Source organism: Onychostruthus taczanowskii, unplaced genomic scaffold (assembly GCF_017590055.1).
Source record: "Onychostruthus taczanowskii isolate IOZ18803 unplaced genomic scaffold, ASM1759005v1 scaffold106, whole genome shotgun sequence".
In the NCBI taxonomy this organism is placed as follows: Eukaryota; Metazoa; Chordata; class Aves; order Passeriformes; family Passeridae; genus Onychostruthus; species Onychostruthus taczanowskii.
In genome coordinates, this window is record NW_024497186.1 from 659,127 (window position 1) to 682,215 (window position 23,089).

The following is a 23,089-nucleotide window of genomic DNA, read 5'->3' on the forward strand; positions in this document are numbered from 1 at the left end:
CAGTTTCTCTGACTCTGCTTCCCCGAGCAGCCTGCAAGCCTTGGGCCAGTTGGAACTTGCAGTTTGAGGCAGCAGGAAGAGAGCTGAGCTATTGGAATGCAAGAAATGGCTGCAGACATCCCAGGCTTGCAAACTGGATGGTTAAAAATGCTGGAGAGCAGATGCATCTTCCAGGACAGAGGAGCCATGTGCCACATTGCTCCTGTTCTCATGTTATTGTTGGGTTTTTATGTAAAAGACTAAATCCCTGCAGAAATGGTTCTGTGGTGAGCTCTTTCCAATCATGTGAACTCTGGTTGAGACATTCAATGCCTAGAAAATCCTGGGGTTCTGTGTCTGTGGAGTGGACAACAAAAACTTACTGGGAAGTGCTGTTCTAAATCCAGCATGAAGAAAACAAGGGGGAAATAAACGTTGTGTAAGTGTGAGACTGACTTGTGTGACCACAGCAGGATCTCCAGCAGAGTCCTTGTCCCTGTGCTGTTCCTTGTCCCTGTCCCATGCTGTTCCTCATGCCCTGCCCTCTACCCTTGTGTCCTGCTGAGCTCTTGGGCTCAGATAAGGCCAATTAACTCCTTGGAATTCCATTTATAAACGACTTCCTTTGGAAAGGAATCTCCAGCTAATTTTGAATGTTGTCTTATCTGTGTTTGCTGAAGCAGTTGGGGCAGGGTTGCTGCTTTTTTTGGGCTGTTTTTTAACTGAGTAACGTTTCCTGAGGTGGTGTCAGTGAGGTGCCTCATGGACAGGAGATTTTGGTTTCATTATTGTGTGGAAGTGGCACCTTGTACTGGGGCACTGGGTAAAAGTACTGCCAGTTTGATTCACCACTGGCCTCTGCACACTGGTGTGGGATATCAGCAGCTTTGATAATCTTGTCCCTCTCCACATCACCACACCATCATAGTTTTCCACAGAATTGCAAGAATTTTGGCTTTTGAGCAGCCAGAGCAGTCACTAAGCCACAGTGATGGAACATCCATCACATTACACCCTGATTCCTGTGATCCAGAACATCACTCATCTGTGGCTGTGCAGCCAGTTCTGACCCACAGTCCACTGCTGGGTTATCAGGAGTGTAGTTTTTCTAGAACTTTTGTCTCAGAGACCCAGACAGAGCAGGAACATCAGTCTCTGACAGTTCTGATACGTGGGACATCCCAGGAGCCATGCTGGATGCATCCCGGGGGAGACCCATCTGTGGATCCCAGGTACAGGAGCAGCCTTGTACTTTGTCCTCTTTAAAAATAAACATTCCTAGCTCACTGAGAATCCCTGGATTAGTGCTGAAGCTGGAGGTGGTTTGGGATCAAAGTGGAAAGGGCTGCACACAGAAGTGCCTCTGTGTGCCAGTGGGGAGAGCTGTTATCCCAAGGAAAGGAGCTGTATCCAGTATGTTGGCACTGTTTATCACTCAGGAATGGGCAGAGAGGGAAGAGCTGCTACCCTGTGAAATATTTGCAGGAGCAACAGACAAAACAGCTTTGATTGTAATGGAGTTGTGAAATAACCTTTTAAAAATAGTCCCTGTCATACATTGTGTTTTCTGTCATCCATCTCACACATTCCCAGTGTTTTTAAGGCTGGGAAGCACAGCCCAGCCTTGGAAGCCTGTGACTGGAATTTGAGAGCTGCTGATGCAGTTTTTTATTGCTCATTCACAGTATGTTCAAGATGTGAGCAGCCTTCTCCCAGCTCAGAACCCAGGGGAGGGATTTACACAGAGAGGTTGGCTTGGCAGCCACGTGGGACTGATTCCCTTCCCAGGGAAGTCACTGCAAGGTGGGACAAAATGGAGAATAATGCAGAGGAGAAAAAAGTGGAGTAAGAGTGAGACTGTGATTGTGCAATTGTTGGTCTCTCTCCTACTTCCAATCCTGTGCTCTCATGGATCTGTGTTTCTCTTCTCTGGATGTCCTTAGCACAGAGGGAGGAGAAAATCAAACCAGGAGGTGAGGGAGGGTAGGGAAAGGCAGGAATTGTACAGGTGGATGATCCATCTCCCACTGCAGCTCCTGCTCCCCCGTGCTTTGGCCCTCACAGCACATTCTCACCTGTGTGGGTGGTTTTCAAATGCCCCCAACAGCCAAGGTTCCTGTTGCTTCTTCTGCAATTCCTGAGGTGGAATGCTGAGTGCCAAAGCTGGGTCAGGATAGCAAAGGTTTGTACTTTGGGGATTTCTGTGATGCAAACTCAGCTTCCTGCTGCTGGAGCTTCGAGAGCACATCCTGCCCTTCCAGCAGCTCCTGGCCCTTCTCCTGTCTGAGACCAAACTGAGCTTGGATTTGTAGGTGGGGATGTTTCACCTGCTCTCCAGATTTGCTGGCACTGAAAACACTTGTTCTGTCCAGCTTCCTTCTGGTAATTCTGACTCAGGCTTCCAGGAATGGAGGGTGGGTTTTTTTTCTTTCTTCTTTTTATTTTTCTTAAATTTTATTTAAAAATAGGAGTGTTTATCCCCAAGAACTTCCCATCTTTCTCTGCTGCTGGTGGAGCCTGGGTCTGTCATTGAGCCTGGCGCTCTGAACAGGCTGTGAACTTGGAGTAGTGCTGCTCCTGGAGCTGCTGATTGTTTTGGATGCCAGGAGCTGCTGGCCTGACCTTGCTCTCTGTCGGGAAATTCCAGGGTGAATTTGTGTGGGAGCAGAAAAAGGATCTCCTCAGCCTGGAGTATCTTAGGAGCTCTCTCTCGTTGTGCAGTGTCTTGGGAGCTCTCTCCTGAAAAGCTGCATGGTCTGGGGATCACAGTGTCCAAGGATCTTTGTTGGTGCATCTCCATGTTTGCCCTTCCTCACCTGCACGCTCTGTGTTGCAGCTGTTCTCACCCAGCACTCCGTTCCCTGGCCTGAACAGCTCCAGTGACCACGTTCCTGCTGTCCCCAACACCCCACTCCTCATCAGCTACCAGGTGAGAGCCACGCTGGCCTCAGCGGGATGCTCCTGGTGACATCCCAGTGCTGGGGGGAGCAGTTGTGACCTTTTTCCCTTCAGAGGGAGTGAGACAAGAAGCTCACAGACAGGCACAAGTCCCTGCCCTTTCCAAGAAGTGTGTTACATTTCCCAGAGGGGAACCTTGCTGTGTTAAGGGATTCTTTGGGCTCTGAGGACTTTGCTCTCTGCTGTGGGCACAGTGCTGGGTGTAAAGCTGGGCCAGGTGCCCGCTCAGGGCAGGTTGGGCAGGGTTCACATGACCCCCGAGCCCATGCCAAAAGTGCTGCAAGCATCTTTCCCCAGTTTGGTGAGAGCCAGGCAGCTTTTACAGCCCCTGGGGTGGGCTCCCACTGATGGCTTTCCTTAGTCTGGGAATGAGGTGGGTTGTGTTCAGGGGGATGGTTTCAGTGGCAGTTTGAGGCTGGGCACAGCACAACACATGTCTGTAGCTCAGCAAGAACATTAACATTGTGTCAATGCTGTTTTCTTCAGTCTCAGGCTCCTGCAGAGGAGGAAGATGAAGGTGAGGAGGAAGAAACAGAAGAGTTGGGGCAGACAGAGACGTATGCAGAATATATCCCTTCAAAGTGTGAGTGTTGCCTTGGGAAGTTCTGTTCACTCCATTGTGGACCAGCCTAATTTAATTGTGTGTTTGCTGTGGCACCTCCCAGGCTTGTGGTTTTCTAGGGAGAGCTCTACAGTGCCCTGGGCTCTGGCTGGGTGATGAGCTCTGGGAGTAAAGACCTCGAGTGACCTGTGTTCTGTTGTCATTCAGCCAAGATTGGGAAGCACCATCCTGACCTGGTGGTTGAGACGAGCACCCTGTCCAGCGTCCCCCCACCTGACATTACCTACAGCCTTTCCCTGCCCTGCTCTGTGGCTGACAAAGGCTCCCTGTCTGCACTACAGCTGGAAGCCATCATCTATGCCTGCCAGGTACCTCCTGCACCTCAGGTGTCTCACACCTGAAGGAAAACGCCTCTTGCAGGGACAGGTGTTCACGTGTGTTTTAAAATGACTGTAATTTGGGTGATGAAAGTTCTTTGGCATTTTAAATGCCTTTTGAAGGATTATTTGAAGCTGGGGTCTTCTTTGTGGTCTGTTTCCCAAAGAGGCAAGAACCTTGAACTTTTCTTGCAGAGGGTTTTACATTTGGGGGGGCCTTTTCCATGAACTGTCACTTGTGAGCTTGATCATGACTCCTGCTGCTGTTCGGCTGAGCAGTGCACGTGCATCTGTGGGTTGTGTGAAAGGGTTAAGTGGTGCTCACATCAGAGCTCTTAGCAAAGGCAAATCTCATTTAATTTTCACTGCTGTTCTTGATTTTGCAGCAACATGAAGTTTTATTGCCCAATGGGCAGCGAGCTGGGTTTCTGATCGGGGACGGTGCTGGAGTCGGGAAGGGCAGGACCGTCGCAGGCATCATCTTTGAAAATTATCTTAAAGGGAGGAAAAAAGCTCTGTGGTAAGTTGTTGGTTTTTTTTTTTCCTCTTTTCCCGTAAGACCTTGGAGTTAGTTTGGATCTGGAAGTAAGGAATTCTTTAGTGCTGATGTTGGCTTTAGAGTTGAGTCATGCTGTGGCCTTGGGTAAGTCATTTCCACCTCTTAGTGCCTGACTGCTGCCTGTGAAATGGGAATATTCCCCCTGCAGCAGGGATGGGGAATGAGTCACTGTGAAATAGCAGGTTTTGTGATCTTTGGGGTGAGATGTCAAGCCTGGCCCTGCTCTCCCTGGAGTCGTGAAGGGTTGTTCCTGGGTGCAGAGCCAGGAATAAGGGGCTTTGCTGCAGATCACAGCCTGTGCCGAGGGGCAGATGGGCTGTCAGATCTCACCCCGGGGGGTGTGGGCTGTGGCAGATGTGAAAACTCTGCACAACTCCTCCTGCTTTAATCAGAGCTGTTAATCACTGTGTGCTCTGACTCCCTGGGGACATACCCAACCCAGACTCCCGGGGGCATACCCAGCCCCAACTGCTGGGGGAGATAAGCAGCCCCAGGAGGAGATAACCACCCCACATCTCCTTCACAGGTTCAGCGTCTCCAATGATCTCAAGTACGATGCTGAGAGGGACCTGAAGGACATCGAGGCCTCCCACATTCCTGTGCATGCTCTGAACAAGGTAGGAGAGGAGCTGCACTGCTGCTCTGGGAATCAGCTCCCAGGAGCAGTTGGAGGCTCTGGCTGAGCACGTGGAGCAGGACGAGGCTCAGGCAGCAGCAGAGCCTCTGTTCCCTCCTCCCAGCCACCTCTTCCCACTCAGGGCTCCAGCTATTTTTATTGTGGAGCTGCACAGGGAGCACAGAGCTGTTCCCTGCAGGGAGTGGGAAGTGTCTGCAGGCAAGTGCAAATACAGCAGTACTGGAACCTTCTTCATTCCTAAGAAATCCTGTGGAGAGAACAGCTCTGTGAGATGTGCTCTGCTCTCCTGGGCCAGCCTTTCCCAGTGCTGGTTCATGGAATCACTTCTCAAAGCTGTAGGGAGAACAGAGATTCCTGGACTGCTGGTTTCTCTTGTGGCCTGTGGTCAGATCTCTGTCCAGTGTCTTCCAGTTCACTTAAATCCTCTCCTCTGGTTTTAATGGTATTGAACAACCAGCTCTTACAAAGTCCATAGAAGCCACAGGTGTTTGACACCTCTGCATGTGCTCCACTAAGAGCATGAAAGGGATTTTGTGTTCAGCCCCAAAAGACTTCAAATGGAACTTTCTTCAGCTTGGGACCAAGCCTTTTCCCCTTGTACTTCATTAATGTGGGACCCATGGCAGCGATACAGGCAACAATCTCAGCTGGTCAAAGAGAAAATTATTTTCTAGAAGGAATTAAAACAGACAGGAAGGGTCAAAGACTCTAAACTGTTGCTTAAAAAAAGGAAGCACTTTTTTTGCCAGAAAATCTATGTCCTTGCACGGTCCCCACAGTTCACTGCAGGCTTCCAGATGTGTTGACACGTTGGCTGGGGCACTTCTCCAGGCATTTACAGTCCCTGTCATCACAATATTTCAGTGCCAAACACAAATGCTGAAGACATCAGCTACCGAGAGCTTTTTGCCTGTTCTGAGCTCAGACTGGGATTTGTTCTCAGAGCAGGAATGTGCATCCAGCACGGGGCCGCGGCACGGAATGTGGGCAGGGATGGGTGTGACATGCTGGGGACAACAACCACAGTGTGTGTGTGCTCCTGCTCTTCTTCCTGCAGATTAAATATGGTGACACAGCTACCTCAGAAGGAGTCCTCTTTGCCACCTACTCGGCGCTGATCGGTGAAAGCCAGGCCGGGGGACAGCACAGGACGCGCTTAAAACAGATTTTGGAGTGGTGCAGAGAAAACTTTGAGGGAGTTGTATCCTTAAAAAAAACCAAGAGACAAAAACTGGAGAGAGAGAGGAACTGCTGCTTTTAATTGTGCTTCAGCAGGGAACAAAGAGCCTGGGGCCATGTGAAGTCAGCTGTGGGAGCAGCCCAGTGCCTTCAGGAGACAGGAATCCCCCACACTCAGATCTTCTCCTCCTCCTGCTCCTCCTCATCCAGGATGTAGTTAAGAGGAGGAGGGGAAGAAGCAGCTGGGATTAACCTTTTCAGCATTCCTCTCCTTCTGTATTACAAGACACACCTTGGAGGTGAAGGGAGAGGGAGGGGTGGATGACTTTGGATCTGAAGAGCACAGGGCTGGGCAAACCCAGCAGATTCCATGTGTGGGCATGAGTCAGTCCTGCTGATACTGGGACAGGTTGTTCAGTTGCTTGGAGGAGACTAAGTTCTATTTTCTGTCTGCTCCTATCCTCTGGATAAAAATAGATCCTTTTCCCTTAACTGACACTCCCCTCCAGATTGTGTTTGATGAATGCCACAAAGCCAAAAACGCCAGCTCTACCAAAATGGGCAAAGCAGTGCTGGACCTGCAGAACAAGCTGCCTCGAGCAAGGGTTGTCTATGCCAGTGCCACAGGTGAGCTGCTCTGCTCACTCTGTGGATGTGAGAGTGGCAGAGGTCCCCTCTGACCTGAAGGGGCACCCTGAGGTTGAGTGTGTGTGAGATTCTGCAAGGAGAAGCCAGTGGTGCTGCAGGGCTAGAGAGGAGCTCAGCGTGCTGAGATCTGCCCCAAGCCCCATCACTGATGTTACTTGTGACTTCTTGGTGGGTCAGATTAATTTCTGTCCAGTTTAGCTTGTTCCTGGCCAGCTGTTCCAGCTGCTTTGTGATGTTTACCCACGGAATGTAGGGAGGGCAACATTTGGAAAGATCTCCAAAGGCACAATGGCAAATGACAACCTCTTCAGAGATCTCTTCACTTGAGTCACAACTATTCCCAAGTGCTGTGGGTTTGCTGACATTGATTTCTGTCCCAACAGGTGCCTCAGAGCCAAAAAACATGATTTACATGAGCCGCCTGGGGATCTGGGGGGAGGGAACCCCATTCCGAGCCTTCGATGAGTTCCTGCACGCCATTGAGAAGAGGTGAGTCCTGTCCAGCCCTGTGCATGTAGGCACCTTGTGGGGGACGTGGTGGGCAGCATGAGCTGGGCTGGGGCTGCTTCTGGAGAGGCTCCTGCCCTGTGTTGCCCCAGAGCAGAGGGAAGGTCCCACAGCTGGGGCTCAGAGCTGGGGCTCACAACTGGGGTTGACAACGGGGGTTTAGAGGTGGGATTCAAAACTGGAGTTCCACAGCTGGGGTTCAGAACTTGTATTCAGAACTGAGATTCAAAACTGGGGTTCCACAGCCGGGGTTCACAGCTGGGATTCAAAACTGGAGTTCTACAGCTGGGATTCAGAACTTGTATTCAGAACTGGGATTCAAAACTGGGGTTCCACAGCCGGGGTTCACAGCTGGGATTCAAAACTGGAGTTCTACAGCTGGGATTCAGAACTTGTATTCAGAACTGGGATTCAAAACTGGGGTTCCACAGCTGGGGTTCGCAGCTGGGGTTCTGACGCTGTTGAGTCAGGGACAGAATGAAAGGCTCCAGTCTTCAGAAGGTGAATCAGAAGGCCATTTAATAAAGGTAGTGGGTCTTTTATAGTGTGACTTGCTAAGGTGAGACTTGATTAGTCTCAAAGTAAAAACCTCTCACACTAATGGTTAACTATGAATAGCACACTCTGGAGAACCATATCTGTAAACAAGGTTTGCAGAAAGAGAGATAATAATTGTTTTAATTCTTTTCTCTCAGTTTCCCAGTCTCAGCCTGGGAGAAATTATCTCTGTTCTTTCCTTGACTGAACTGAGAATATCCACAGGGTTCCAAAGCTGGACCCACAGCTGGGGTTCAGAGCTGGGGCTCCAAGGTGGGTCCCACAACTGTTGTCCTCTTCCAGGGGAGTTGGCGCCATGGAGATCGTGGCCATGGACATGAAGGTCAGTGGGATGTACATTGCCCGGCAGCTCAGCTTCACTGGGGTGACCTTCAGGATTGAGGAGATCCCTCTGGACGAGCAGTACAAGGCTGTCTACGACAAGGCAGCCAAGCTGGTGAGCTGGGCCCCTTGTAGTGGGAGGCTGGGGTCTGACCCCTAAATGTGGCCATGACTTCAAACACAGGAAGGAAAAGAGGTACACAATGCTCAGCTGATGTAATAAAAGAACTTAGACTTTTTTGCTTCCATTTGGAAGTTCCACATTTGCAAACCAGATCTGCATCGTGCTGACGGAGAGGATGACCAGTGCTCATTCAGCCCAATGCACACTGATTTTAAATCAGATTATCAACCTTCAGACTGTTCAGATCACCTCCTGTGTGGCAGGAATGACAACGAGAATTACATTAACTCATTCTTCTTGCTGTTATCTGCAGTGGGCAGAGGCCTTGATGGTGTTCCAGCAGGCAGCTGACTGCATCGGGCTGGAGTCTCGGAAGTCGCTGTGGGGTCAGTTCTGGTCGGCGCACCAGCGCTTCTTCAAGTACCTCTGCATCGCTGCCAAGGTGCGGCGCCTCGTGGAGCTGGCCCAGGAGGAGCTGGCCAGGGACAAGGTATGGCAGCAGCACCCACCAGCCTCAGCTGGGCTTTTGTGTAGTCTGCAACCAAAGGGAGTTAATTGTTGCTCGGCTTGGCAGCCGGTCCGAACCTCTTTAAGGCTGAATTTCTCTCCAGAAGGGCAGTGGCTGGGTTCTGGGAATGTTCCCAGTGAATGATGCTGGGGAGTTAAGATGGTCTCGTTTCCTGAGGTGTTGCCTGCTGTTTGTGTGGGCTGGGGGGGGATTCTGGGTGATGTTCAAGGCCAAGTTGGATAGGGCTTGGAGCAACCTGGTCTAGTGATGTTGTCCCTGTCCCTGGCAGGGGGTTGGAATGAGATGAACTTTAAGGTCCTTCCACACCAAACCAGTCTGTAATTCTACAATTCTAGAACAGGTACCAAACCCTTCACGTCAAGTACAGCTCTGTCCTTTCTTCTGTCTGGGTGTACCTTAGAGATTTCAGGCAGAAACTTCCCAGCACAGTCAGTGAGGTTCTGTGCTCAGTGTCCCCCTGTGTGGGGTCAACACAGGGGGGTCTTGATGCTGAAATTTGAGAGATTCTTCCTCAGGAACCCTGCTACGGGTCCAGCATGGACTTACCTGGACCAGGGGCCAAGGGGAGATACCTGGACCTGGAAATGCCTCGAGCCTGTGGCAGTGCAGCTGCCCTGGCATCTCACTGTGTCATCCCTCATGTCCCACATCACTTGTGTCCCCACAGTGCATTGTCATCGGCCTGCAGTCCACGGGGGAGGCTCGCACCAGGGAGGTCTTGGACGAGAACGATGGGCACCTCAACTGCTTTGTCTCTGCTGCAGAGTGAGTTAAAAATCCCTGTTTTCCTTTGTGGGGTGTGTGGGAGGAAAGCTCTGCCCTGGGGCACAGAGCACTGGCAGGTCTTCAAATGCAGTTTGGTGTCACCTCCCCCTGTACCGCAGAGGGGACACTCAGGTGGGTCCTTGAGGCACTGTAGCTTCAGTGGGACTGTATGAGCTACATGCTGGATTTTGAAGTCTCCCATGGATTTACAGGAAGAGCCTGATCCTACTCTCTACACACATAAAAGAATTGTCAGAAAGAGCCAGAATTGTAGCTCAGAGGTAGTTTGTGTTGATCTGGCTCTGAAAAATGAGGCTGTAGACACAGAAGAAATGAGCAAGAGAATTTACTGTGATGGCAGACGCTGGGATGATGCTGTGAGGTGGTGTCAGTGGGGCAGGGGGTGGTCTGAGGAGTTTGCATCCACCAGTGTTATCTTTTAGCTCGTGTATGAAGCAGGACCAGTGTCCTGGCTGTGTGGCTGTTGTTCCCAGCTAACAGGAGAGCTGCCTGTGCCAGGAGTGAGCCAGCAGCAGGACTTGTGCTACCCATTCAGCAGAGAGGAAGGCTCCTGCTCCCCCTCCTTCCTGCAGCTTCCAAAACCCCAGCCCATCCCTGAGTGCAGCTGTTCCTGCATGACAGGGGACAAAAATCTGGCACTGGTTTGAGTTTCATCTGTTTTGAAGAGCTGTTTTCTTCCAAGTGACTTCTGCTGCAGGTGGGAGCAGTGAGACATGTCCAAGGCAGCGTGAGGCTGGGTTAGGCTGAGCTTTCCTCCCTTATTGACGGGGGTTTGGGTTGATCTGTGTCACTCCTCTGCCTCCAGCCCATTTCTAAAAAACAAACACAGTTTGGTGACAGTGCACAGGGCAGGTCTGGCAGCTCCTTGGGTGATTTGGCCCCTTGGATTGGTTTCCATGTCACAGAACTCCAATCTAGGGGACAACATGGTCCTGGCTGAGTGGTGCTGGAGGAGGGGTCTGTCAGGGGTCCCGCTCTGTGGGAATTGCTGCCCACTCCCAGGGCCAGCAGCTCTGTGTTCCACAGTCCTGGCCAGATCACCAAGTGTCTCCTGGCATCTGCTCAGCCTCCAAATGTGTGTCCTGGTGTTCCAGCACTTCGGGGGATTTCTGGAGGGGAGTGTGCTGGGAAGGAGCAGTTTAAGGATGCTGAGAAATGGGGTTAAAAATAAACATAGTCCTGTGAGTGGATTCCAGCCCAGGGCTGTTTTCAGGGAGATGGGGAGGGTGAGTACAGGAAATGAATGGAATTTCACAGCTGGGAGGCTCCAGCTGTGGTCATTGGGTCACCCCAGCACACAGGACAAGGGGTCACTCCTGGTGTCACATAACTGCAGTCACAGAGCTGTGTCCCTGTTGGGAGCCATGTGGTCACTGTCCCCTTCTGCCCCTCGTGCCAAGGGTCTTGGAGCTCCCTGCCCAGTTCCTAAGTCTCCCTTTTCTCACCCAGGGGAGTTGTCATGTCCATCCTCTCACCTGGTGCTTGCTCTGCTTGGTTGGGGTTTTTTTGTTTGGTTTTTTTTTTCTTCCAAGCAGAACTCAATCAGCATCACCCCATTGCCCATGGGGGTTCATCCACACAGTCGCATTTAAACATTTGGCCCACAGAAACCTTTGATTTTCACCTTTTCTGACTTTTTTTTCTTCCATTCACTTGGAACCACTACAGATCCATGTTCTGTCCCTTGGTTTTGTGGGAAGCAGGCCCACGACCAGGGAGTTGGAGGACTTTGGTGGAGCATATTTGTTGGATGGCCTGACAGTGGTCTGTGCTCTCAGAGCATGGAGAAGGGCTGGGACACTGGGGCTCACTGTATTTTTGGTGTAACAGTTTCCCAATGTAGTGTTTCCCATTTAAAACTCCTTCTTGGTTGTTATATAAAGGACCTGCAGGTCCAAGAGCCACCTTGTACCAAGGGCTGGCTGATGCCAGGCTGGTGGCCATGGATGGGGTGGATTGATCTCTCTTCCATGGAATGTGGGGCTACCCCAAACACACATTGGTATGTGATACCCAGCACATGTTGCTGGCAGCTGGAATAAATTTTGCATCTTACTTTCAGAGGCGTCTTTCTATCACTAATTCAGAAGCACTTTCCTTCAAACAAAAGAAAGAGAGAAAAAGGAACTGTCATTAAAAGAAAACGTAAGATCTCCTTCACTCCCAGCCCAGCCCCTGCCTCCTGCCCTGCTGCTGCCCCCCAGCCACTCAGCTTCTCTGCCTTTTGCCCTTCTCCCCACTTCATGCTTTTTGCTGCTCTCCCTGGTTTTGATTTGCCCTCCTGCACATCTCCCAGTGCTCCCTCAGCCAGAGGATGGCAGCTCTGGGTCTTCCCCCCTTTTCCTCCCTCTGCTTCTCTGCCCTTGCCCTGACCCTTGCCCTCGACCCACGCTGGGGACAGATGGCACAAGGCCTGGCTGGTGTCTGAACCCCTCCTGCAGCAAGGGGGTCCTCCACAAACCCTTACTTAGAGCATAGAAGGTGTCCTGAGGAAAAAAATAATTTCTGCCGAATTATTTGTTGTGGCTGCAGGTAAGAAGAGTTTTGGGATTTCTGCTCCAGTGGGATGTGGAACAGGGGGAAGAGGGGGCAGCAGCACTGGCAGGTTGTGGAGCAGCCTGTGCAAGCTGATCCATGAACCCTCTGATGCAGAGGGGGCACGTTGTGCTGTGCTTCATGTCCCAAAACACCAGTGCTTTCCTGCACACTCCTCTGGAAGCAATCCCCTGGGATCCCTTCCCTGAGGAGCTGGCACTGCTTAGAGCCAGCCATGTGCCCATCCTCACGTGTGCAGCCAACTTCAGCCCTGCTCAGGAGTGCCTTGTTTCCTTTCTCTCTCTTCCTTTGTCTTTCTGCTCTCCCTCCCTCCCAAACTGCCACCCCCACCCCAGAGGCTGTCTTGCTGAGGTCACGCTGTCATTTGGGGCAGGCTCAGCTCTGTCGGGGTTCCTCCTGCTCCTCTCTCTGCCCTGTCCCTGTGTCCTGCTGGGGCTGGGGCTGTGACACCGCTCGCTCTCTGCTGCAGGGCGTCCGAGGGGCCGCTGCCCCAAGGCTCTGCGGGGCCCGTGTGACCAAGGGGTTGTCATCAAGATCAGCGATGACAGCAGCACCGACTCGGACATGGGGCTGGACAGCGACCTCACCTCCTCCCCGGAGTCCCTGTTAGAGACGGACGACGTCATCTTCGTGGATCACACGTTCGGCGAGGACAGGGGTGAGCAGGGCAGTGACACGGGGACAGCTGGGGAGGGGAGCACTGTGTCCTGCAGAGAGCCCTTCAGGCTTGGCACAGCTTTGTGATCCTAGCTGGATTTTATCCTGAGGGTCACTCTTGGGCTTGTGGGGTGATCCACGTTCACCCACTGTGATCAGTGAGCGGGAGGGATCTGCCCTGTGTGCTCCTTCCCCCAGCAGAACGGGGAAGTCCAGAGGGAATTCACTCTGTGCTCAGCATTTCTTGCAGGTCATAGTGCCTTTGTCCAGCAACAGTGGCCCCAGAAACCCTCTGGGACAGCTCTTTCCCCCTCTCTGATGTCCAGTTACCAGGGAACTCTAAAATTCTGCCTTTCCCATTGTAGGAGGTTTCCACATGCTGCCTTCCCAGAAAGAGCTGCACGGCCTGAGAGAGCTGAAGGTTGAAAAGATGAAACAGGACCTCCTAGCAAAAGTGAAAGCACTGGGCAAAGAGCTACCTCTCAACACCTTGGATGAACTGATTGATTATTTTGGGGGCCCAGAGAACGTGGCTGAGGTACTTTCCATTGTCAGTGTTTTTTCGTGGCACTGGGTGACAGGGAAAGGGGCCAGCGAAGAATCAGAGTGGTTTGGGTGGGAAGGGACCTTAAAGATCATCTGATTCCGTCCCTCTGCCCTGGGCAGGGACACCTTGCACTATCCCAGGTTGCTCCAAGCTCCATCCAGCCTGGCCTTGGACACTTCCAGGGATAGGACAGCCACAGCTTCTCTGGGCAACTCGTGCCCATATAGAGAAAAATTTCTTCCATTTTAAAAAAAGAAAATTCTTGCTGGCAGAGTGTTTCCTCCCCCTGTGAGAGGAAGAAGTGTTGGGAATTGCCTGGGTGGCCTTGCTGGGCTGTGTGGCTCCCCAGCCTGCAGCAGCCCCTCTCCTGTGTGCAGATGACGGGCCGGAAGGGACGGGTGGTTCGCAGGCCCGACGGCTCCGTCGTGTTCGAGTCGCGCGCCGAGCAAGGGCTCTCCATAGACCACGTCAACCTGAAGGAGAAGGAGCGTTTCATGCAGGGGGAAAAGGTGAGCTGGGGTCTGAAAACCTGCACAGGACTGAGGGTGTTGACATGGGGAGGGCAGGGAGGGTGTCTGTGCCTCCCTGTGCCCTGCCAGCCCCAGGCCAGCAGCTCTCTGTGGGTTTCACCTGCTGGAGGGAGACAAAGCCTCCCAGGTGCCTTCGAGGTCTGGGGCTGCTGTAGTACCTGGGGCTGTTTCTTGAAGCTGTTTAACATGTGTTCAGGAACCTGACTCTGTTCTCACTCTCTCTGTAGCTCGTAGCGATAATCTCAGAGGCCTCCAGCTCAGGGATCTCCCTCCAAGCAGACAGACGGGTGAAGAACCAAAAGCGCCGGGTGCACATGACCCTGGAGCTGCCCTGGAGTGCAGACCGGGCCATCCAGCAGTTCGGTGAGGGCTGCGTGTCCCTGGGCACTGTCACCTCCCCTGAGTGTGGGCCAGGCTGTGGGAGGGTCAGGTGTGGTGGCAGCCCAAGGTGGATTTAGGAGATGTCTCTGTCGGGAGGAGAACAGAGGCACAGTCACTGGTGCTGCTAGACTTGGCAGAGCTGGGTTTATAACCCTGAGCTCTGGGGCAGAGGATGGACTCCCCAGGGTGAGAAAGATGTGGCTTTTCTGGTTACATTCCCATTCCAGACAGGCCATCCCAACCTCCTGTTCCATCCCTGTTCCCCTGTCCCCGTAGGCCGAACGCACCGATCCAACCAGGTCTCTGCTCCCGAGTACGTGTTCCTGATCTCAGAGCTGGCATTCCCCAGGGTGAGAAAGATGACCATTATGTGGCTTTTCTGGTTACATTCCCATTCCAGACAGGCCATCCCAACCTCCTGTTCCATCCCTGTTCCCCTGTCCCCGTAGGCCGAACGCACCGATCCAACCAGGTCTCTGCTCCCGAGTACGTGTTCCTGATCTCAGAGCTGGCAGGGGAGAGGAGGTTTGCATCCATCGTGGCAAAACGCCTGGAGAGCCTGGTGAGTGCCCACAGCAGCCATCAGCTGTGATCCCAACACGGCTCTGATTCCCTCTGAGGAGATCCTGGGTCAGAGCTCCCACCAACACGGCCACTGTAACGGGGGGATTGTGTCACCCCTGGCTGAGGCACTGCAGTCGTGGAATGCAGAAGGCTTTAGCATCCTGGGATTTGGGAAAGGAAGTGAGGAGAATATGTAACCGAGGCATTGGGAGGAATTTCAGGGAAGCAAGCAATTTCCCCGCTGTTACTGGAGTATACACCCATGTTATTCCCAAAAAGCTTACGAAATAACTAGTGGAATAATTATTTTGCCTCTGTTTCATTTTCTTCACTTCTGATAAATCCCCAAATCCTTTGGTCAAGTCTCACTATTCTGGAGGAACACTGCCTCCCCATGGCACATTTGCAGACATGCCTTTAGCCGTCCTTCCCTGGTGTTTTGCAACATCTCAGAATAAGAACCTTTTGCTCCATCTGCCTTCCCAGGGTGCCTTAACTCACGGGGACCGACGGGCCACCGAGTCCCGAGACCTCAGCAAGTACAACTTCGAGAACAAGGTGATAGAGCCGGGCTGGGGCAACGTGGCTGAGAGGATGTTGGAAGAGCTGGGAGAGGGAGCCAGAGCCAGGAGGATCATTGCTAGAGTCTGCAGGCAGGGCTCAGCCTAGCACCCAGCTCCTGGCTCCCAGCTCCTGTGAGCTCAGAGTCATGGTCACACTGAGCACTCTGCTCCCACCAGGAGCTGGGAAGGGAGGCTGGGAAGGGCACCCAGTCCTCTGCCCCCAGGGAAGGGCCTGTACTCCATTCCCCTGGGGACATGGGAGGCACTGACACAGCTTCCCCCTTGCCTTGTCTGTGGCCTTCCTGGGGTGACAGTGTTCTCTGTAGTGTGTGACACCCTCAGCAGCGTGTGTCCCCTCAGCAGTGTCACCCTCAGCAGTGTGTGTCCCCTCAGCAGTGTCACCTTCAGCAGCGTGTGACACCCTCAGCAGTGTCACCCTCAGCAGCGTGTGACATCCTCAGCAGTGACACCCTCAGCAGTGTGTGACACCCTCAGCAGTGTGTGACACCCTCAGCAGTGTGTGACATCCTCAGCAGTGTCACCCTCAGCAGTGTCACCCTCAGCAGTGTGTGTCCCCTCAGCAGTGTCACCCTCAGCAGTGTGTGTCCCCTCAGCAGTGTGTGTCCCCTCAGCAGTGTTGTCCCCTCAGCCCCAGCTCAGCTGCCGTGTCCGTTCCTCCCGTGTGTGACTCTGCTCTCCTCCTGCAGTACGGGGCCAAAGCCCTGGACGAGGTCCTGCACACGATCCTCAACCACGCAGACAGCAGGGTTCCTGTGCCCAGGAGCTACAAGAGAGGGGAGGACATCTTTTTCCATGGTAAGAACATTACCAGCTCCAGGGTTTCTGCTGGATGGGTTGGTCTCAGGTTTGGGATGCTGGAAGAACTGAGCAGGAGGTCAGAGGGAGAAAACAAAGGGGAAAGTGCTGCTGGCTGACATTGTCACCCTGCCAGGCATGGGGAGGGGCTGAGTTCCTGACGGGGAAGCAGTCCTGCAGGAGTGCTGGTGGGAGGCTTAACCCCAAAATACAAAAGATGTCTTCTGCCATTCCAGAAATGAAGCAAGGGCTCCTCTCCGTGGGCATCGGCTGCAGCCAGATGAAGTATGGCACTGCCTCCATGGAGAAGGGTATGTGTGGAGCTGCTCCTGCCCAAGGCTGGGGGCACATGGAAGAGATGGGAGTGTCATGGCCCACCTGACCTCCTGGAGTTTGCTGGGCACCTGGGCAAGGTGTTTGCCTTGTGGGGAAGGTCCTGTAGGAGCAGCCTGTGCTGCAGATCCCGTGGTCCCCCAGCTTCCTCACAGGAACAGCCCTTGGACTGGGCTGCTGTCAGAAGGGACATGGTGGGGCTGCTGGGGGGGCTCTTTGGGAGGGGGCTGGTGGGTTCCATGTCCAGCTGCACCACATCACCTGACCCACTGTGCTCTTGCAGACTGCTCCATCACCAAATTCCTGAACCGCATCCTGGGCCTGGAGGTGGACAAGCAGAACGTGCTCTTCCAGTATTTTTCTGACACCTTTGAGTACCTGATCGAGAAGGACAAGAAGGAGGGCAAATATGACATGGGCATCCTTGGTATGGAGAAGGAGGGGTGGTCACAGCTCTGCCTCCTGCACCCCTGGGGTTCCAGTTCCTCCCTGTGCAGTGTCCCCACCCAGCACAGGTCCTGAGACCCGAGGAGGTGCTTTTGGGAGGATGTTCTTTACAACAGCCTTTTCTCCTTCCACAGATTTAGCCCCAGGAGTGGATGAGATCTACGAGGAGAGCAAGGAGATTTTCCTGACCCCGGGGCACCCACAGGATGGGCAGGTTGTGTTCTACAAGGTGGGCACCTGTCTGTGCCTGGTTCTAGGCTGTGCTGAGGGGAGATTGGTGAGGCAGACATTGAGGCACTTTTCCTGTCCCTGGAGTTACAAATCCCTCTCTGTGTCCCTGTTCAGATCAGCGTTGACAGAGGCTTAAAGTGGGAGGAAGCCTATGAGAAGTCGCTCAAACTGACAGGAACCTTTGATGGGTTCTACCTCTCCTACAAGGTAAGTCCCTGGGCTCTGCCAGGGTGGCACCTCAGCTCAGGGGTGATTCCAGCAGGAAATCTGCCATGGTGGTACGAGGTCATTCTTCCTGAGCACTGGGAAATGCCTCCAAGGACCTCCATCCTGGCAGGAAGGGGTTAGTTTAGAGAAATCTGCAGAGGGAGGCTGTGCCTGTGACCATGAGCTGTACCCCACAGGTGCGAGGCAGCAAATACACCTGTCTGCTGGCAGAGCAGTGCCGTGGGAAGAACTTCATCCTCTACAAGCCAAATATTGGGAAGCAAAGCCAGCTTGAGAGCCTGGACAGTCTGCAGAAGAAATACCGACGGGTAGGTGGAACTGCAGCCTCCAGTGTGGGGCTGGGGAGGTTGGAAGGGCATTCACTGTAACCCTGTCACAGCTCCTCCTGGCTCTGTTGTGGATGGGCAGGGGTGGTGGTAGCACTAGATGTTCTGACTCCCAGCCCTGGATTTCACATCTCTTCATCCTGGACAGTAGAAAATTCCTGATGCTGAGTGTTCTGCTGCAGGTGGTGCCTGAGGAAGCCAAGGAGCACTGGGAGAGCAGCTACCACTTCTCCTTGAAGAACTGTAACCACGCCGTGTGGTAAGGCAGCTGCAGCCCCAGCCTGCCACAGAATCTCAGGATGGTTTGGGTTCAAAGGGACCTTAAGTGAAGCCCATCCAGTTCCATGGCAGGGATGGATAGCGAGACCTTCCACCAGGTTGCTTCATCCAACCTGGCCTTGAACTCCTCCGGGAATGGGGCAACCACACCTTCTCTGGGCAGCCTGTGCCAGGCCCTCACCACCTTCACAGGGAGGAATTCCTTCCCAATATCCAATTTACATCTCCTCACTTTCAGCTTAAAGCCATTCCTCCCTCCCTAGGCAGGACCCTGCACCCTGGGGGTCCCTGACTGTGACAGTGGGGGAGGCTGTGGGGAAGTGAATCCCGCTCAGCTCCAGGAACCTGTGCTAACTCCAGTGGTTTTCTCCCATGGTCCTCGAAGGAACAAGAGCTGCAAGCTGATCCAGGAGGGGAAGGAATGCTTCCAGGGCATGCGCCTGAGGCACTATTACATGCTGTGCGGGGCCCTGCTGCGCGTGTGGAGCAGGATCGCCAGCGTCATGGCAGACATCACCAGCAGCAGCTACCTGCAGATCGTGCGCCTCAAGACCAAGGAGAAAAAGAAACAAGTTGGTGTGTGAAGTGCTGGGAGCAGGGGGAAGGGGTCCAGCTGAACAGCACCAAGATTTCCTTCTTAAAAGGAGCGTGTTCCAGCACGCGGGGTGGAAGCACGCACTCCTCCCTTCCAGGAGGGGAGTTGGATGTGTTGGGGCAGAGGGGGTGAGCCAGGCCCATCATCCTCCTCCCAGTGCTGCTGCCCTTTCCCTCGGTCCCCACAGTGCCCCATCCCTTCACAGAGAGCTGTGGGGATGTTATGAATGGAGAGGGGAGAGCTTAGACAAGTCCCTGCCTTTGACAGGTTTCTGGGAGTAGACAGCACCCCAAAACCCACTCTCACTTGCAAGTTCTTAATAATGACCAATCAGTCCATGAATTATTTATTTGAATAGGCCAAGGAAAACAGACATAAACAGATTCACTTGCTACACAGGATAAACAAAAGAAACACCACTAGCAGATAAAGGTACCTATGGCAAAGAAACAATATAAATTAGGAGTCAATGTCACTGAGCAACAAATTATAGCGGTGTGCAGAGAATGTCCTTAATTTCTCTCAGTCCCCAGGGCAAATACCTTGATGTCCATGTCTTGGTTGTTGAGAACTCTCCACACACTCAGAGCGTGTATTAGAGATTTCTCATTTCATGAAAATCATAGTGGTCTTTTATAGTTGTAAAAATGCTCGTGTTCTGCAATCACTAATATTTTCCTTTCTCCCACCAAGACAGAATGCTTTTTGCTGGTTAAGGAGGTTTTCAGCTGAGATAATGAATCACATGACAGTTCTGGTCTGACTTAGCCACATGTCACGGGGAGATACGGTTTTGTTGTATTGGGGTGAAAGGTCCTGCCAGAGGGACTGATGCCTGTTCCTCCCCCAGGGATAAAGATCCCCGAGAGCTGCGTGCACAGGGTGCGGGAGGAGCTGAAGCAGATGGACGAGGACGTGAAGAGGAAGCAGAGCAGGCTGCTCCAGGCCCAGGAGCAGAGCTCAGCCTTCTCCCTGCCACTGCACATCCTGCCAGGGCCTGGGCTGCCCCTGCCCTCCCTGTGCCAGGACGAGATCCTGGACTTGACCTACAGCCCTCCCAGCAACAGCATTCCTGACTTGGTGTTGAACCCAGAGACCAGAGAGCTCTGCTTCTCCTCGGAGCCCCCCCTGCAGCCCCAGCAGCAGCACGGATTGTCCTTTGGCTTTGGCCACGCTCCTGGCCTGGAGGGCAGCACAGCCCCCGGCCCCTCACTGCACGAGCCCCCCGCCCTGCTGCCCCCAGCCCCCCTGCAGCAGCCACAGGAGGATTTTCTCCAGCAAGACGGGAATATCAATTTTAGAGAGATCCTGGAGGACATGCTGAGGACGCTCCACGTGCCCTCCCAGGAGAACATGCTGCCCCCGGAGCGTCAGAGCGTGATCCAGTTCAGTGGGCCTTTCCCAGACTTCTGAATGCCAGCTGGGAATGCTGCTGTGGATCTGTGTTCTCTGGTGCAGAGGTGAGAGCTGAGGAGCCCTGACTTTCCTACTGGTTTGGACTGGCTCTGCTCTGGTTTTGAGGGAAGAAAAAGCCTGGAGTTCTTAAAGCGAATTTTATTTATATCTAATACCTAGTCAGGCGTGTGCAGGTTTGTATGGAACGTGCCCAGGGGGAGCTGAGCGGGTCCTGCTGGGCTGAGGGGCTCTGCTGGCTTGAGTCCTGCTCACAGGTCAGCACCCAAGTGGGACTGAGGGGAGACCCCTCCTGTGCCCACCCCCTGCAGACTACTGAGTGTCCAAGCCTTCCCCAGCCCTCCAGCCCAGGAGGGTCATGGCCAGGCTCTGGAATGACCTGCTGACCATTGCTGGTCAGTTAGGGAAGAATGGGAGTTCAGCCCCCAGCTTGGGCTGCCCCAGCGCTGCTGCGGACCCTGGGGCTGTGCTGGGATGAAGGGCAAGGGAATGTTGTCCCAGAGGAGCTGGGAGATGCTGAGCTCAGGTGTCCTCTGTAAGGGCTGAGCAGGTGTAGTGAGAGATCCAAAACTGCCTGTGCTGCCCTTTTGGGAAGGGACCTTGAGCTGCCTGAGCTCCGTGGGAGTGGCCAGAGCTGGCTGCAGCCCGCAGACAGAGCTTGAGTCTGTCAGAGTTCAGCCACACCAGGATCAGCAGGATTCTCCAGAGCAGAAGGGACACATGTCCCCTTGTCCTGCACTTTAACCTCACCAGGTCGCCATGACCAGATGTGCTTTGGCCAGTTTCCTGCTGTCACATGTTGTCCCTTCACCTGGACGTCTCGCTGGTCCTGCCACTGTCCTTGGCTGGGCCATGGACCCCGCTCCAGGGGTCTGGGTCAGGGCAGCCCAGCCGGGTTGTGCAGTGTCATTGTCACTGCTGGGGTGTGGTGTCTTTGCACTGCCCAGGATGTGCGGAGTCACTGTTCAGGGTGTGCAGTGTCAGTGTCACTGCCTGAAATATGCAGTGTTGTTGTCATTGCCCAGGACGTGCAGTGTCAGTGGCACTGCTCAGGGTGTGCAGTGTCACTGTCACCGCCCGGGATTTGCAGTTTGGCTGCTCCTGCTGCAACCTCCCCCTCGGATACCAAAGAACAAAGGCTGCTTTGCAAAGCACTGCCCCACCCCCTGCTGCCTCCACCCCAGGACAGAGGGCATCAAAGCCTTTCCTAAAAGTGGCACCGGGATGATTTCAGGCTGGGACCATCCCTGGCTGACCTGGCCCTTCCTCAGAGAGCCCTTGGGGAGGGGGGTACTCTGTGCCCTAACAGGGCAGTCCTGAGGGGGCTTCACAGTGCCTGCTCCTCTGGGCAGACACTGTCAGCCCCATGTCCCCCCAGGGCTCAGGGACTGGCCCAGTGCCCTGTTTGGCGTTGGGAATTGCTCTGGGTCCATGTCCAAGTGTTGTGCTCTGGCTGTGGCAGGAGCTGACCCCGACACCCCGAGGGCTCAGACCTGCCCTGCTGCCACACAAGTGGGCTCAGTTTGAGGCTACTCTGGTCCCTGAATTTCGTTTTGGGGGGCCTGTCCTTACCCCCTCCCTAGCAGGCACCAGCCTCTTAGCACCAGGCCAGGCTCAATCCCTGCAGTCGGGGCCACATTTCACCTCCTTACCTCAAAGTGATCACCAAAGATGGGGGAGCCACCTGTGCCCCCCCAAAGCCCTGCTGCTGCCCCGGGGGCTCCTGCTCTCCCCCAGCTCTGCTTCTCTCGACCCCAGCAGCCTTCCCCAGGCCCAGGCAGAGCCAGGCTTCCCCTCTCCACACCCTCCCCTATTTAAAGCACTGCTTGCTTGGGGCCGAATTCCCAACAATGAGGGAAAAGATCGCCGGGAAAACCCAGCTCAAAGAGGTTTAAACTCAGGAATAGCAAGGGGGAATTCCCTGCTGGACACCCTCTGCTGTCACCGGAGCCTTAACCTGGTGGCTTTGACCTTAACTTTAAAATATATGCAATCTTCCCTCCCTGCTCTCTGGAAAGACAGAGACCACCTTCAAGGAATCCCTTTCCTGCCCCAATCCCATGTTTTGTCAGGGTTAATAATATGTAATGTTACCTTTTAACTAAATTATTCTGCAGTTGTCCTACTGATTGTATTTTTAATGAGTCCCTGTTTTCTTCCCTGACACCTTTGTGTTGGCACTTTTTAATCTGCTTGTTGTTTGCCCTTGTTTCTATGTATATTTATAATTAAGTTGTATATATGTAAAGAGATTTTTTAGAATATGTGCCTTGGACTAATAATTCCTGAATTTTCTACTTGCCTCAGGAGGATAATTTTTCACTCTGCTCAGTAAAAATGGAACAGAAGCCACACGTGAGATTTCTGTAACTCCCAGCTCTGTCTCTATCTGTTGGTCTATCCAGCTTGCCCCAGGAGCCCAGCTGGGACTTGGATCAGGAATCCCTGGGCCAGCATCCTGCTGTTGTATCTCCTGTGTCACCAAATCAGTGACATTGAGGGCTATTGTCCCAAGCCTCCTCCTCTGCCTGGGAGAAGCCACTGCTCATGCAGAGGATCCTGGCTAGATCCAGCCTGGGCACTGGCCTTGGATGAGGCAGCTCCCTCGTGGCTTGGTTGTAAAAACACAGATAAAGGAGCCTCTGTTCCAAGCAAGAGCTGCCACAGCTCTGGGACGTCTCATCCAGGCACTGCTGGTGCTGGTATCTCATGGAAGGAGGGATGGGGTGACCCCCAGTGAGGGATCCCTAAATGTGAGCAGGATCCTCCCAGCACCCCTGATGTGCTGGAGGCTCTGCAGGGGTGTCAGACTTGGGAGACCCTGGGATTTTCCCTGGGGACAGACTCCCTGAGGTGGCTGTGGATGTGACAGGGAGACCCAGCACTTCCCAGGCCCTGG

At 53.5% G+C, this 23,089-nt stretch overlaps 1 protein-coding gene across 3 annotated transcripts in view; it reads left to right on the plus strand.

The window, feature by feature from the left end:
* The window catches only part of SBNO2 (strawberry notch homolog 2), a 48,617-nt gene extending 26,073 nt beyond the window's left edge, over window positions 1–22,544 (plus strand). For all 3 annotated transcript variants that reach the window (XM_041416982.1, XM_041416973.1, XM_041416987.1), the window contains 27 exons: window positions 2,816–2,908; window positions 3,424–3,520; window positions 3,707–3,867; window positions 4,263–4,396; window positions 4,962–5,052; window positions 6,130–6,273; window positions 6,761–6,878; window positions 7,283–7,388; window positions 8,247–8,400; window positions 8,723–8,899; window positions 9,606–9,703; window positions 11,787–11,869; window positions 12,750–12,938; window positions 13,303–13,475; window positions 13,862–13,993; window positions 14,242–14,377; window positions 14,845–14,957; window positions 15,446–15,517; window positions 16,230–16,338; window positions 16,575–16,649; window positions 16,955–17,098; window positions 17,253–17,347; window positions 17,464–17,556; window positions 17,754–17,885; window positions 18,086–18,162; window positions 18,568–18,758; window positions 19,628–22,544. In XM_041416982.1, the coding sequence (XP_041272916.1) occupies window positions 2,816–2,908; window positions 3,424–3,520; window positions 3,707–3,867; window positions 4,263–4,396; window positions 4,962–5,052; window positions 6,130–6,273; window positions 6,761–6,878; window positions 7,283–7,388; window positions 8,247–8,400; window positions 8,723–8,899; window positions 9,606–9,703; window positions 11,787–11,869; window positions 12,750–12,938; window positions 13,303–13,475; window positions 13,862–13,993; window positions 14,242–14,377; window positions 14,845–14,957; window positions 15,446–15,517; window positions 16,230–16,338; window positions 16,575–16,649; window positions 16,955–17,098; window positions 17,253–17,347; window positions 17,464–17,556; window positions 17,754–17,885; window positions 18,086–18,162; window positions 18,568–18,758; window positions 19,628–20,190 (3,750 nt within the window). In that variant the 3' untranslated portion in view covers window positions 20,191–22,544. The remainder of the gene's footprint in view (window positions 1–2,815; window positions 2,909–3,423; window positions 3,521–3,706; window positions 3,868–4,262; window positions 4,397–4,961; window positions 5,053–6,129; window positions 6,274–6,760; window positions 6,879–7,282; window positions 7,389–8,246; window positions 8,401–8,722; window positions 8,900–9,605; window positions 9,704–11,786; window positions 11,870–12,749; window positions 12,939–13,302; window positions 13,476–13,861; window positions 13,994–14,241; window positions 14,378–14,844; window positions 14,958–15,445; window positions 15,518–16,229; window positions 16,339–16,574; window positions 16,650–16,954; window positions 17,099–17,252; window positions 17,348–17,463; window positions 17,557–17,753; window positions 17,886–18,085; window positions 18,163–18,567; window positions 18,759–19,627) is intronic.
* The last annotated feature ends 545 nt before the right edge of the window (window positions 22,545–23,089 follow it).